We start from the raw sequence: 16,056 nt of genomic DNA, 5'->3' as shown, positions 1-16,056 counted from the left end.
TCAGTCTTTCTGGCAGATTCTATTATTATTTTGTAGATGTGAATCTTTGACACCATATCCTTGGCATCCTTAAGTTCTATCAAAATGATCCTCATCTGGGAAATAGGGCTAGAGTTTGACTTTGAAGAATGGATAGTAAAGAAGGAGATTCTCATGAGTACAGTTGAATTATTGAATCCAAGGTGTATCTTGAATTATTTATATATTCTTTTTTGTATCATCTTTTTCTTAAAGACTCTAAGCAGAGCAAATAGCTCTTTAATTTTACAAATACCCTTGTAAGAATCTATGAACGCTTTAATATTGAGAAGTCTATGAAGAATAGTTCAGTAAAATGGAAATAGACAAAGAAATTAGGTAGATGGGAAAGGAAAGGTGCACAGTGGAGAAATACGCACTTGTAGTTCGAAGAAAGTAAGTCATCGTTATCATGGGATGGAAGAAAATGTCCCACTCTGGAAATTTCCACATGTCTAAACGTGAACTAATTAGCTTCTTCATTAAACGTGCTTCACTGCTCTTCTCTATTCTATTTGGTCTACCATTTCTAGTTGTGTTACCTTGATTACATCACTTAACAACTTCAAGACTTAGAGGGCAGGGTGGGAGGGAGACGCAAGAGGGAGGAGATATGGAGATATATGTATATGTATAGCTGATTCACTTTGTTATAAAGCAGAAACTAACACACCATTGTAAAGCAATTATACTCCAATAAAGATATTAAAGAAAAAACTCAGTTTCTTCATCTATAAAAGAGTTATTGTGAGCTTGAAATTAAGTAGCACATGTAAAGCATATCACATAGTACCTGACACAATTTAAAAGTCCAAGTAATTTTAGTCATTATATCATTGGGTTTTTTCACAACGTACAACATACATACATTAATGTATACTTTCTGACTGAACAAGGGCTACAGAATATATTTTCAAGTAAGTTTTAAGTATGATTTTATTAAGAAATCTCCATGTTTTATTTTATAGTTATTTATTTTCCAAATCATCCTATTAATCCAAATCACCTGAGTCAGTGAGCGAGTAGGTACTCTAAGAAGTAGTAAGGGTTTGGAAGGATAGAACCACGAGAATAGAGCTCAACTTCAATATTGGAAGGACAGAGTCAAAGGCAGAATTATGGTGATGTTGAGCAGAAGCAAAACAGCTGCTTTGCCTCCTGAGATGCCTAAAGACATACCCAAGCTGCCCATAGCTGCTCTTAGAGTCTTCCAGTTGGCCTATTTCTCCTTCCTTCATGAATATTCCATGAACCATAAGCTTTCCAATTCCCAAGAAATAAAAATGGTCACCATGAACCTCTGCCAGGCCATTAACAGTCCATAGGTCACATATGGTGACAATGAATCAAACCACTAGCGAGCTAACCCAAAGGACTATTGAATTATCAAGTATTGTGTAGACTGAAGGCAATTTCAAATGAGGAGTTTAAACACAGTTTAAACAAAGCAGCATCATTCAAATCAGCAAATAGCCATACACGTTGGAACACATATTAGAATAAGCAAATTTTAGCTGTTTGATTAGAATCTCTACTGAAACTCCAAACTTCGTAAGATTACTAGAATATTTCCTTCCAGTAACGTTTTAAAATTTTGCTCTTAACACACTGTTTCCCGATCTTGATTTCCTTCTCCCTACTTACCTATATATATATATATTTTTTTCTCTCTTTCTCTCTCCCTTCCTCAATTTTAATGTGTTCTCAACCTTCAAAGTTGAACTATTCAATGACAACTGACGCTCCAAAGCCAGCTGTGCTCTGGCAGCAAGATGTACTCTGGAGGATGTGTGGGCCAACCCATTAATCACTGTCCTTAGAACACAGATATTCTTCAGGAAGCTGCTGTGGCAATCTAAGTTATGATACATATATGGTTACATACCATACAGGACATGAAACATATGATGAATATTTCGATGAGATTTATTATAAACTTCTCAACCCTTAAATACTATGACTCTATGCCCTTCACAAACAAATTTCATCTTCTTAATCTTGATTATGCCATTTGCACCCAGCATGTGGCCCATGCTGCCAAGAGTGGACTTAGCCAACTGGATGTACTCAACCTACCACTCACCAGTGATGCTGTAGTAGTCAAGAGATATGTTTCAAGGAACTATTAGTTCTCGTCCCACCTTTGGAAATTCTGCAGAATGGTCTTTCGCTGATTAAGGGGTACTTTCAAGTATTTATACTATTATAACACTAGTGCAAGGAGCCTCAACACCTTGCAAAAATGAAAAGGGAACTACATCAACTCATTATAAACAGAAAAAAAATTTATATATAAAATATTTCCAAATGCAGACTCTTTAGACTTGAGCAATCCTGGGGTTGGGGGGAGTTAACAGCTACATGGAAGAGTCAGTATATGTTATAATTTCAACACTATTAGAAAATCATAAGTTACAATATGTCATTTTAAAGCTTAAAGATAACCACTGGTTATATAATAATATCATATATAGCTTCCAAAGTACATGAGAAAAGAAAAAATAGGAAAATTTAGCAATAAAAATATACTACAAAAGTTAATATTAAGAAAGAATAAAAAAAAAATAATAAAATCAGATCAAATAGAATTCAAGAGGCATTATATGGAACCTCCCCAAAAAGGTTATTTTACGATTAAATTAATAGAGTGATATGAAAATAGAGCTGTTATAAATCTTTACATGTTGAATATCGAAGCATCAAAACACATAAAACAAAAATAGTTAAAATGCAAAATGCACTAACACAATCTCATAATATTTGTGGGAGAATTTTTCATAACTTTCTTGGTATTTGAAAGATCAAGAAGTGACTCATTAAGAGGGTGAAATAAAAATGTTTTAGGTAAAATTAATTTAATAACTAACAGTCAACTCCTTTAAATTTCCATCAAACATTTATAATCTTTTAGCATAACTCAGGGCACAATGAAAATATCAACAACATTCAAATCTGTACAAGTAACGTTTCTGAACATAAAGTGATACAACGAAAAATACAATGGAGACAAATAAACAAAATCCCATTTGGAAACTTTAACATTATCTTCCAAGTAATTCTGAGCTTGTAGAGAAAAATAGCAGCATAACTGCAGAATACTTAGCAAATAATTACAATAATATAACGTATCAAAAGTCATGAATTGGCTAACGCTATATGCAAAGCAAATCTCATTGCAATAAAGGAAACTTTATTATTATAAGAAACAGTGAAAATAAATTAATAAGAATTAAACTCAAGAAGCTAAAAAAGAGTAACAACATTAACTTGCAGAAAGATGAAATTAAAATAAATCTTGTCAGTAATTAGAAAAAAAAGTAAAGTAAACAAGTAAATACAAGATGTTTTTTTAAAGGGAGAGTAAATAGAATTCTTCCACCAAGGCCTCAACACAACAAAGCAAAGCAAATGAAACAACAGTGAAAGGCAGAAAGGGCATAAAATTACCTATGGGGAATTGGAAAGGGGATAAAACTGTAGATAATCAGGGGTGTTTTTTTTTTGACTGAAAATAGTATACAAAATTCATTCTAATAATTTTGAAAATCTTGTTGAAACTGATTCCTTTAGAGGAAAATGTAAGCTATCCAAACTTACTTAATGGAAGGACAATAATCTTCCCATCTGCTCACATGCCATTCTTAGAGAACCAGCGTCCAGAGCCCTGTGGGAGGAGAGCTATAAACTGTAGGAGCCTTAACAGTTAATCCTTGCCAGGTTAAATCCCTAACCTAATTGTTCTACTGTCATCTTCTATGGCAGGATTTCCCTGCCTGCCTGGTCTCTGAACTGAATCCCACCCCTATCACAAGGCCCCAGCACTTTCTTCCCACTTTGACGCTTCAGCACTGTCATAGCACTATCACCATCTAACACACCTAAGTGTTTTACTATACATGTTTTTAAATTGTCTGTCTCCCTACACACTGAAAGATAAGTTATATAGAGTAAGATATCTATCAGGGGGCTTTGTATACCCTTGCTTTTCAGACCAGAAACAGTGTCTGGCTCATAGTTGGCACTAAATGTATGTTTGTTAAATGAGTGAAGAAAAAGAATGAATGCATGTATGAATAATTAAGGGAATGAGTTATCACCTACAGAGAATAAAGTTGATGATTTACATATATTTTGATTTGGGCACATGTAGACAAAAGGAGCTTTAGACTACCATTTGTGGTAACCGCAATAAGGTTGTGCGTGTGACCACTGACATTTTGTTGATTCAAGGAGGAAGCCAAGTAGAGTGAGAAAAAGAGACAGAGAGAGAGCAGAGTATCAGAGGAAGAGGAGGAGAGGGAGGAGGGGATGACTGTTAGCTTTCTCATTTTCATGAGGATCTTGCTAGTTTTGTACAACTGGCCTCCATGAGGAAAACGTCACTTTAATTTTTTTAATCACAGAATCACTTATGTGTCCAATGTAAATTTCAGTAGCTCTTATTAGGCTTTCATATCCTTTTAGATATGTCTCTTTAGGACAAGAATTCTCAGTCTTGGATGTGCATAACCCACAATTATGGGTCTTTTTTTTTTTTTTTTTGCGGTACGCGGGCCTCTCACTGTTGCGGCCTCTCCCGTTGTGGAGCACAGGCTCCGGACGCGCAGGCTCAGCGGCCATGGCTCACGGGCCCAGCCGCTCCGCGGCATGCAGGATCCTCCCGGACCGGGGCACCAACCCGTGTCCCCTGCATCGGCAGGCGGACTCTCAACCACTGTGCCACCAGGGAAGCCCGGGTGTTTTTATTTATTGGTTTTGTTTTCTTCTTCCATACAAGGGCACAGCCCCATGGGATCGTTCTCATGTGGAGCTATGTTAAGAACTGCTGCTTTACTTTGTTCAATGAACTCTACTGAGATGCCTTTCCAACCCACTTAAGGGTATCCACAGGTTTCTTTTAAGTGCATACATAAGATTTTGCCCCTCTCTATAAAAATTTTTTAATCCTGAAAAGAACTTTCAAACAACTAGCTGTGTACCTCAAGCTCATCCAGAGCTGTTTAACTTTTTTTTTTTGCGGTATGCGGGCCTCTCACTGTTGCGGCCTCTCCCGTTGCGGAGCACAGGCTCCGGACGCGCAGGCCCAGTGGCCATGGCTCACGGGCCCAGCCACTCCGCAGAGCTGTTTAACTTTTAAGCCACTAGTCACAATTTTAAAGTATAAATGCATGATTATCCTTTAATATTTTTCTGGATTTTTAAGTGACTTACTGTTTGTCATTGGGATCTTCCACTTCTTAGCTTTTCCCCGGCAATGCAAATTTGACCAAGATGCTGAAATCTTAAAGGATATTAAGTCAAATACCTGCAGAGGTGCTTCAGGTTGCTTTTCTCTCAGCACTGGAGCAGCTGGAATTTCCTGGGGGGCTTTTGATGTCTTCCTTTTGGCTTTTGCCATTTGAACATTGGTAAAGTAGTTGACAGCAGCAAACTCAATAAGGGCCGAAAACACAAAAGCAAAGCAGACAGCTATGAACCAATCCATGGCAGTTGCATAGGACACTTTGGGCAAAGAATGCCGTGCACTGATGCTCAGTGTGGTCATGGTGAGCACTGTGGTTATTCCTTCAAAGCAAAAGAGCAAAGAGACAAAATACTTTATGGTTACTTCAATGCATAAAAACAAACAAAAAGACCTGGAAATTTGGTGGGGTGAGGGTAACAAAGTTTACAATAACTCAAACCAAACCATCTTTGATGTAAGATTCCAGTCATAGTGGTTCAGTGAAATTAGCACAGGCTTTGGAGATGACAGAGATGGTTCAAATCCTGGCTCTTCTAATCACTGGCTCAGTGTGAGTTGGATTAAGTTAGGAAAACTCACTGGTTTCATTTGATACCCACTTATTGGGTTTACAATGAAGATTAAAAGTATCTAAGGCACCTAACATATACTGGGTTCATGTTAGTACCTGGGCCAATGTACCTGAGAAACTCAACACACACCTAACAGAAAGTGTGACTCATTGAAGCACTGACTCTCAACCAGGAGTGGGAAGATGGTAGCAATGAAAACTGAAGCATCAGAATTCCTGGGGTAGGCATGGCCCACTGCTGTTGAGAATCTCTATCAGAAAAAGCACAAGTTATATGTATTTATAGTCTTTACCTGAATATTACTTACTGAACTAAAATAACAAATTTACTAGTTGTAAAATAGCTTAATTTATATAAAACAACATAGGTATACTCCTGAGAAATAGACTTCTAGAATAATCTGGCTTTAAAAATATTGGGCATCTACTGCCCATCAGTTTGTGGTTGGCAGGAAAATATTGGCAACAAGAATAGAGGTACTTCTCACGCATCAATAGGCTTCTGAAGCATATCACCTCCAGAAAAGGCTTCTCCTCAGCCTGGGAAAAAAGTCAGTCCCCATTCTCAATGGAAGAATTCCACTTGCCACTGAAACTGTAGAGAAATGCATTACGTAGGGATGCTAATATTTGCACAATTGTCCCTTTCTGAATCTTTGCCTCTCTGTGTATCTAATCCATGTTATGTAGTTAAGCTTGGAAATTTACATGGAGATTTACCATATCCATTTAAACTCATTCTATGTAATGCCTAGGAAATCTCTTGAATTGACACACCCAGGTGTTTGGGGATGGTGATGATGACAACAATAACAATGATGAAGGCATAAACTATATCCAGTCCATGCCAATCCACAGCTGAAAGCCAAATAACACGTTAAACTGAAAAAATAGTGAGTCCCATGCAATAATAAAAGAATAATAATATTTTGATGTAGGGAGAAATAATACTGTCCTCTCAACTCAGCACTTAATTATGTTCTGCCCTAATTGTTCCATTTGAGTGAGCTTTGTTTCCACTACTTGATGGAGCATAGACTTCTTAAGGGCAGAATGGCTAACACTGCTTCAGGATTTACCTTATTTCACGTAGTGCCGAGCATATGATAAATGCACTGTAAATAAAAATACATTTTTCAGCTCTTCATCAATCTATTTTCTTTCTAGTCCCTTCTGAACTGTCATTGTTTACAACATGAAAAACTAGAGCAACTGTGTAGCTTCTGAGCTATGGATCTTTCAAAAACATTCCATAGACTATACAGAGGAAGAAAGTTGAGAATTTGGTTGTATTCCCTTTAAAATTTTTTTCATGCTATTTTTAGCATTTCATTAGTCAAAAACAGATTTTAAAATGTGTTTTTTCAGTCAAATATATAAATACCTAAATGCCTATGAAAATGCAATCTTGTGAATTTAGTAGACTTTGTTTCGAAAAGAGACCTCAGGACTTTTAGGTCTCTACTTTAAATCTCAGGAAAATGGCACCATTCCCATGCTTATTGTGAGATATGTGAATAAAGCCTAAATTAATTCTGAAAAATTTTAGCTACAAAATTTAAAGATATATCAAGGTTTTTCTTCTTATTCATAACAACTTACGTTTAATGGCCTATTAAGAATTCAAAAATGTTCTACAACTTTATTAAGCATGTTTCCTCTAATAGCATAGAAATTGTGCTGAAAGCACTTGAAAATAAAAAATGAACAGTGCAGTGTTAATAAGAATACTGCTCAGAAATCAGAAAATTTCACAGTGACCATACTGTGATAATCAAAAAGGAAACTGAAACTCAAATATAAGCAACTTAAGATCCTCCATGTTGCTGTGAACATTTTTTTGGTAATAGAATGATTTCTCCTGAGGACCAGAAGTAGTGGTCTTCGTCTTCTCCTGCAGTATGAGAAGAAATTCCATTATTAATGCCAAGTAAGCAGAGTATTAATTCAATTATTGAGCCATGAATCCAAAAATTACTTTCTGAATGTTAATGAGGGTGGATCACCAGGTTTATGAATATGTTAAATAACGTACGGACATCTACGCAAAAACATTGGATATGTGGCCGCTTTCCATCTCTCTTTCATTGTCTAGGGTAAACGTGATTCTAAAGTTTGTAGAAAGACCCTTCAGATATTATGGCTCCTATTTTATGACTGTTGGCAAAATTAGGAAAGTAACTGGCATAAACAATTGCATTGCTGAGTGTTTGAAGTTGCCATCCCTTTAGACATTAAAAAGTTTCTCTGCCTGGAGTTCAAATTTAAGAAAGCACTAGCACAACAGGAATGGGCTTATTACACCTGTTTTTAGGTGGAACATTTGGTTAAATAAACACCAACACAATAGCAAACAGATGCCAACTTTTCAGATTAAGAAGCCATGCTTCCTCTGCATCGAGGAAGATAGTACATCCGTTACCACATCTACCGTGAAAGCACTTTAATAACCATGGGATTTTTTTGACACGTTCAAGTATTGACGCCAGTTCCTGTTTTTAGAGTGCTGAATATGCACCATGTTGGTTGGCCCAGAAGCTGGAAGAGGACATGTACGAGTAGGCTAAGACTGTACACAAGAGTGCATTTTTGGCTATAGCCACTCCTAGAGAATGAACTAGTGATGATGTACACATGCCAGCTGGCGTTTACTCAGATTTCATGTTTTACTATACTGGAATAATCAGAAAACTTAGAGGCACACAACTTTAGAGATAGAAGCCCTTGCCAGAGAATTCAGCACACTCTCACTCCTTATATTTACACTGATTTTTTTTTTGGTTTTGTTTTTGCATGATCTTGAAAGACACCCCTGATCCAGAAAATTCTCTCCTTGGGTGAAGAGGAAAATGAGAATTTGGAAAGATAAATACTAGACCAGAATTAATTTTTTTACCTGAATCTCAAATGAAAAAGTGCTTACGTGCCCACAAATACTTAAAACTTAACTTCCTTAAAAAATACCATCGAAAGCATCAATAAACAATTTAATAATTACCATTCTGACACATCTTAGGTCTTAGAAGACTTAATTATTGGGCATAATTTCCCTGGTCAATCAAAACCAGTATCTTGGTACATGAGCACAATCAGAAAGAAACCAATGGAAAAAGCTACCCACAAAGTATCCTCAGCACACAGCCATACAATTTCACTCAGCTGCTCTGGAATTCTCCACAAGCCCCCATGTCCCCAGACCCCCTGTAAAGAAAGAAAGGCAGAGTAGAAATGGGAGAGTTCTCAAAGTTAGGCAGAAATTGTCTTGGGTCTATCGCTTAAATATATGACTTTATACAAGTTTCTTAATCTCTTTGAGTCTATATCCTTAGCCATATGAAATTAATAATGCCTACCTTGCTGAGTTATCGTGAAGATTAAATGAGATGACCCCTATCAGTACACGGCAAATCTTACCATCATTATTATGTGTTACCGGTATCCTTACCACATGCTACTTAATTTCCTTACAGTATCTTATCTGGATAGGAAATGTTGGGTGGGCAATATAATATATAATCAATGCTATCTCTCCCCATACCACTGGAAATTTCTATTATTTGCGGACAAATGGGACAAAACAATGGCTATGAGTTTATAATGAACCAAGAAAGCATTCAAAGCTTATCAACCAATCACAATAACTAGAAAATATGGAGAACATTCACATTATAGTATCAAGTAGTGATTCTCAAATGAGGGAGATGGCAGCGTGAGCTGTCATAGTAATCAATGACACTAAAAATAGTATTTACTGTGTGGTAGGCATTGTTCCAAGGGCTTTATCCAAATTTACTCATTGAGGGCTTCCCTGGTGGCACAGTGGTTAAGAATCCGCCTGCCAATGCAGGGGACACGGATTCAATCCCTGGTCCGGGAAGATCCCACATGCCACGGAGCAACTAAGCCCGTGTGCCACAACTACTGAGCCTGTGCTCTGGAGCCTGCGAGCCACAGCTACTGAAGTCCGCATGCATTAGAGCCCACACGCCACAACTACTGAGCCCATGCACCGCAACTACTGAAGCCCGGGCGCCTAGAGCTCGTGCTCCACAAGAGAAGCCAACACATTGAGAAGCTTGAGCACCACAACGAAGAGTAGCCCCAGCTCACCACAACTGGAGAAAGCCCGTGCGCAGCAACAAAGACCCAACACAGCCAAAAATAAATAAAAATTTTAAAAAAAGCAAAAATCCCAAAATAAACAAAAAAAACAAAAACAAATTAATTAATTGAATCCTCCTAGCAACCCTATGTAGTAGCAACAATGTATCCTGTTGTAACACATGAGGAAACAGGCAGAAATAACTCGCTGAAGGTTCACAGCTAATAAGTGGTAGACTTTGGGGTTACAACTTTTGTCTCGCTCCAGAGTCTGCACTTTTGACATGACTACCTCTTAATCAAAGGCATCATTAATGGGTCAATATTATCTGTTCTAGAAATTATTTAGGAACATAGAAAAAAGATGGTATGTGTGTAAAAGTAATTTTATTTTTATTTTCAATGATGACAGTTCCTGAAATATTAATATTTTTTGTACGAGGAAAAGTTAAGGGACTTTGATCTGGTTCTCAGCCTCAGCAGATACCTCCTGCCCAGTCAGGCTGCCTCTGGACATGATGTGTAGACCCAAGGTTAATCATTCTCTCACTGCACTCAATGAGAGAATGGACATCAAGCATTTAGCAGATTAATCCCTTGTCGGCAACATGGATGGACCTAGAGATTATCATACTAAGTGAAGTAAGCCAGACAGAGAAAGAAAAATATCATTGGATATCAGTTACATGTGGAATGTAAGCAATGACACAAATGAACTTATTTACAAAACAGAAACAGACTCACAGATATAGAAAAGAAACTTATGGTTACCAAAGAGGAAAGTGGGGGGAGGAATAAATTAGGAGTTTGGGATTAATATATACACGGTACTATATATAAAATAAAAAACAAGGTCCTACTTATAGCACAAGGAACAATACTCAATATTTTGTAATAACCTCGGAGGGAAAAGAATATAAAAAAGAATATACATATATGTGTGTATATATATATATATATATATATATATATATATATGACTGAGTCACTTTGCTGTACACCTGAAACTAACACTGCAAATAAACTGTATTTCACTTTAAAAAAAAAGAATTTAGCAGAGTGTCTGGCATTACATAATAATGCATATTTTCTTTTAAAAACAGTTAATAATCAAGGAAACCAAGTCATAACAAAATAAATCTCCCCTACGCAATAGAGCATATGGTAAAAAGTAACTAACATGTGCTAAGTGCTCCATATACCCTGTAATGAGTACTGCACATAATTCTAAATCTTTACTAGTCTGTGAAGGAGAGATGTGTTATCACAGTTTTATGGATGGAGAAAATAAGTGGCAGATGTGGGTTTTAAAACCTGACCTATTGGAGTCCAAAGCTTAGATGTGTTTTCTCCTCTTTCATTTTCACACCTATTTTTAATAGCTAAAATTTACTCAACACTTGCAATGAACCCTCGCAACTCTACGAAGTAGGTAGTGCCATAACACCTGTTCACTGCCTTCGTGAGGTCACACCCTACCCTCAGCACTGACCCTCCTCTAAGAGTATCCCTGGTAGGATTCCAAAACCTTCTTGAGTAAACCTAAAGGGGTGGGGGAGGGTGTCCATGGCAAACACCCCACATTCAGGTCCACTGAGAACACTAAGATGCCCTTATATCAGAAGTTCTCTAAATGGATCAGAGGTGGGATGAGAAGTTCCCATTCTCTCCAGTTCCTTCTCACCAGCATCCCTTCAGCTATTGTGTGATGAGGGATATTATACCATGGCTTCTATTTGGCTTTCTACCAAGTAGAAAAAGCAAAGGGAAATTGGCATCTCTTGTGAGGATTATACCTCCTTTCCATTCCATTTTCATCCCATAACTGAATGCTTTTGCCACTCACAATCAATAGAAAAAGAATAGAGAGATATGTTGAATTAAATAAATATCATTATAACTAATTTTAATATTTAAAAGCAAGCCTGATAAGCAAAAGGCTTATTTTCAGCTACAAAAATTGAAAACTCAGGTGTTCTGGACCTCATAGGGTTAAGAATATGATATATAGGAAGCCACTGTAAAAACAAAAAGAATAAAATGTGTAGTATTCTGAAAAAAAAGATGTAGGTAGAATATAACAATAAGCTAATAAACTAAGCATATAATACTTCCAATTCCATGCATTTAAACCATTTGCCTTTTGTTCCTCTTCATTAAAAGGCAAATTATTCTAAGGTTTTCATATTCATTCATCCATGACTTTTGTTTTATTTTAAGCTCCCAATGCATTTCATTTCAACACATAGATATGATTTTTAATTCAATCACACAGTATTAAGCTAGGAACCCAAGAACATCACCCAAAGTGAAATTATATTCAGATTCACACTTGGTCTTCACCTGCCAGTTCTCAATAAAGGAAATCTGGTGGAGCCCCAAAGGAAGGGATGGACTGCCCATATCCTCTCAAGCTTTATTACTTTGTATTGGCTGATAAAAATGAAACCTTAGGGGCTTCCCTGGTGGCGCAGTGGTTGGGAGTCCGCCTGCCGATGCAGGGGACAAGGGTTCGTGCCCCGTTCCGGGAGGATCCCACATGCCGTGGAGCGGCTGGGCCCGTGAGCCATGGCCGCTGAGCCTGAGTGTCCGGAGCCTGCACGTCTGGAGCCTGTGCTCCGCAGCGGGAGAGGCCACAGCAGTGAGAGGCCCGCGTACCGCAAAAAAAAAAGAAACCTTATGTGAGTCTTTACTTAGCACAGCCAGATATATTACTGTTTAATATTTTGTTAGAGATGATATCTAAAGGTTATTCCCACGATCAAAATGTAAGGTGGACAAAAATACCCAAGAAATGATTATAATTACCGAATACAGTCCTAGCTGGAACTGATTCCTTATTTATCCAGAATGAAACTTGAGAAAGAATTACTGTCATAATACATGGAATGTACGTCTGAATCATAAAATAACCCATCTTCCGTCTGAGGTGAAAATAAACCGTCATAACGATATATTCACCTGCGAATGAAACATGAGGAAAATACGTTATAGGTTCTGCGGGCAATTATTCAATGGCTTTATAATCATATTTCAGACTAACAAACAGTATTCTAGGCAAAGAAAGTATCGGATTGAGTAACAACACACGCACTGAGAAATATGTAGTTCCCAACTGGGGGGGGGAATGATACTGCCCATCATTACACAGAAAAACATTTCTGTTGCATGTAGTAATTAAGCAATTGAATAAGTTGGGCTATAACTTTATAAAAATTCTTTGCAGTGCTTTCTATTTTAAAGCGATTGGCCTTCATTTGCAGCATTTTCTAGAGCAGAATTTAGACCTAACCTTTATGGAAAATCACTAGAAAAAAATGAAAATACACATACACATGAAAATATAAAGCTTAATTTTAGAAAGAATTGGAATACAAAGGCATACATTATATATACATATATGCTTAGGGAAAGGTTACCTTACTGTCTTAGTTTTAGGAAAGAGCTTTATTTCTAAATGTGGCATATGTGAAGAAAAATACAAAGAAACACATATAACATACGGCCATATGTAACATCCCTGAGTTCAGGCATGTTTTATTGGCATTTAGACAAAAACCTAAAAAAGCTAATAAGTAAATATACCATAAGATTTCTGGTAGCTCTTGATAATATTTTTAATGTTACATCTGAAAGTAAGGTATTGAGAAAGTTACTTAGGAAGCAGTAGCTTTATTCTCAGACTGTGAAGCCCAAGATTCAGAAGCCTCAAATCCTCCCAAAATGTATTTTTAATCTCACTTACAGGCTGGAAAAGAAATGTCTTTAAAAAAAATAGTTTTTCCTGGTGATATGTGTATGTAAGGAATAGTTTTAGAACAAGCAATAATTAGCTGTTTTTCCCCATTGAATATGACAAAAACTAAATCCTATGCTTCTTACCATTCACATCCCCAAAGCAAGTACAGACCAAGAATCATCAAAAATAATCATCCATCTACTCATGTGACAGCTTTAATATACACCCTTAACATATTTTATAATTAAGCTTTATATTTTGCTTTTACTTTTGAAAAGAGGGTAGCGTAGCACCACAAAAATTGGGCGAGATTTAAAAAAAAAAAGATTTGGGGAAATCACCAAAAACAGGGAAATCCAGTGCTCAAAAATCAATGGTCAGGGCTTCCCTGGTGGCGCAGTGGTTGAGAGTCCGCCTGCCGATGCAGGGGACGCAGGTTCGTGCCCCGGTCCGGGAAGATCCCACATGCCGCTGAGCGGCTAGGCCCGTGAGCCATGGCCGCCGAGCCTGCGCATCCGGAGCCTGTGCTCCGCAATGGGAGAGGCCACAACAGTGAGAGGCCCGCGTACCGCAAAAAAAAAAAAAAAAAAAAAAAAAAAAAAAATCAATGGTCAGATTTCCCACCTCAGAATTCTGTTGAAAACAGTTTTGATATATTTGATTATTGGCTTTTGTTTCTGAATAAGAAAACCAGCTCACTTCTCACATGTCACCAACTCAGAATTTATTTTAAACTAAAACAAGATTTAAATACAAATGAAGTCTGAACTGTGATTTATGCATCAACTCTATTTCTGGAAACTTTTAGTTGTCCCCTGAAAACACGAGATATTTCAATGAAGAAGCTAGGACAAAACTCCATTGCCAATGCTAGGTAGCATATTGACTCAAATTGTTAAACATCTCACCCGTGATGGATTTGATAGTTTCACTTGATACAGTTTGCCCAATCAAGTCATACTGAACTAAGCTGGAAGACTCCTTTGGAACTTCTACTGATTTCTCAGGACCTTTTGTCCACGTATAAATCATCTCACTCTTCGGATAGGCATCTGGATGAGAGCACAGAATGTGGTTAGATTCAGAGCTCCTTTTCCATCAGCATTGATGGTCAACGATTAAGAATATTACACATGTTCAGGAAAGATGTAATAAATGAAAAAAAGAATCATTATGATTTATTCAAACACGTTTAAGATTGAGAAGACTGTAGAGATTAAATAAACAGCCTTGCAACTGGGTATATTTCTTACTTTTATGCCAAAGGTTTGGAGGGGAGACTACAACTAAGGCAACTAAAATGCTATGTATGCATCAGTGCACTTGGTATGTTTCCATACTAATAGGATAAACAGTTGAAAAGCAGAAATAATAAACCCCCCAAAAGTACTGTCCAACTGCTACTCCCTTTCTAACTCACTGCCAGTATTTGACCAATATCGACTTCTTCCATCCTAATGCAGCTCTGCCAATTAGAAATGTACCAGATGCTGCGTATAATAATACAACAACAAAAACAAAAAGAGCAAATCCTACTGTTGGGAGAGCTCTCCAGGGGTCACCTATTCCAGACTCTGCCTCTGGGCAATACCCATGCTTTTTGGGAACCACTCTGCAGTAACAACTGGCTATGCTGTTTATAAAGCTCTCCAGGGAATGTACTTACACAACCAGTTCCACTACCTTTAAACTCTCACAATCAGAACATTTTCCTTTCTATCTTCAACAAATCCCTCCCAGCGGCAATTCAAGCCCATTTTCTATTATTTGGTGTTCAGTACAAATGGAGACCAGCTGCTTGCTTACCAGTCTACCCAGAACAGATAGCTTGGCTCACACACAAATGAGTTCAGAAGAACAAAGATGAATTGTATGCTACCCTCTACAAACCTTCCTAAAAGGCCTAGAGCACAGTAGGTCCTCAGTGAAAGTGTTTAATTCTACAAAAGGAATTGATACCTAGGGAGACTATCTTTATAAGCGACTTTGCAAAACAAACTATAAGGCTTGTGTTGTCATTTAGCACTACACAATTGTGTGTCAAGGTTTATCTTCTGAAGTATATGTATGCTTAATCATGCAGTTAAAGTCTCAGAATGCTATGATCCTGCATGATATTTTAAATCAGGTATCCTACTCTTGGCTATCTTATAACCATTTTTCCCCCTGTTTTTTTCTCATGCCTATGAATTGTAAACATAGTTAAATGTTATTTTTCTCCTTCCAAAGTAATTAAGTATCTTTATTTGATAAGTATGATGGGCCTCTCTTTTCAGTTCTCAACCCCAAATCATCAGCTTCCAAGGAATAATTTCTTTATTTTATACAAACCCTGATGGAGGACCAACTATGTTTAAGTCACTCTGAAAAGTGTTCCATGAG

The 16,056-nt window shown here is 37.2% G+C and overlaps 1 protein-coding gene across 3 annotated transcripts in view; it reads right to left on the bottom strand.

The window, feature by feature from the left end:
- The window catches only part of GABRA4 (gamma-aminobutyric acid type A receptor subunit alpha4), a 63,878-nt gene that overhangs the window by 29,779 nt on the left and 18,043 nt on the right, over positions 1 to 16,056 (bottom strand). For 2 of the 3 annotated variants that reach the window (XM_024731714.1, XM_024731715.1), the window contains exons 6-8: positions 14,583 to 14,726; positions 12,744 to 12,896; positions 5,324 to 5,583 (exon numbers count right to left, since the gene is read on the bottom strand). In XM_024731714.1, the coding sequence (XP_024587482.1) occupies positions 5,324 to 5,583; positions 12,744 to 12,896; positions 14,583 to 14,726 (557 nt within the window). The remainder of the gene's footprint in view (positions 1 to 5,323; positions 5,584 to 12,743; positions 12,897 to 14,582; positions 14,727 to 16,056) is intronic. The other variant, XM_024731716.1, reaches the window with a different exon arrangement.

This window comes from Neophocaena asiaeorientalis, unplaced genomic scaffold (assembly GCF_003031525.2).
Source record: "Neophocaena asiaeorientalis asiaeorientalis breed wild unplaced genomic scaffold, Neophocaena_asiaeorientalis_V1.1 scaffold39, whole genome shotgun sequence".
Classification (NCBI taxonomy): Eukaryota; Metazoa; Chordata; class Mammalia; order Artiodactyla; family Phocoenidae; genus Neophocaena; species Neophocaena asiaeorientalis.
Note: the sequence above shows the minus strand (reverse complement) of the source record. Positions and strands in the feature narration are given on the sequence as shown.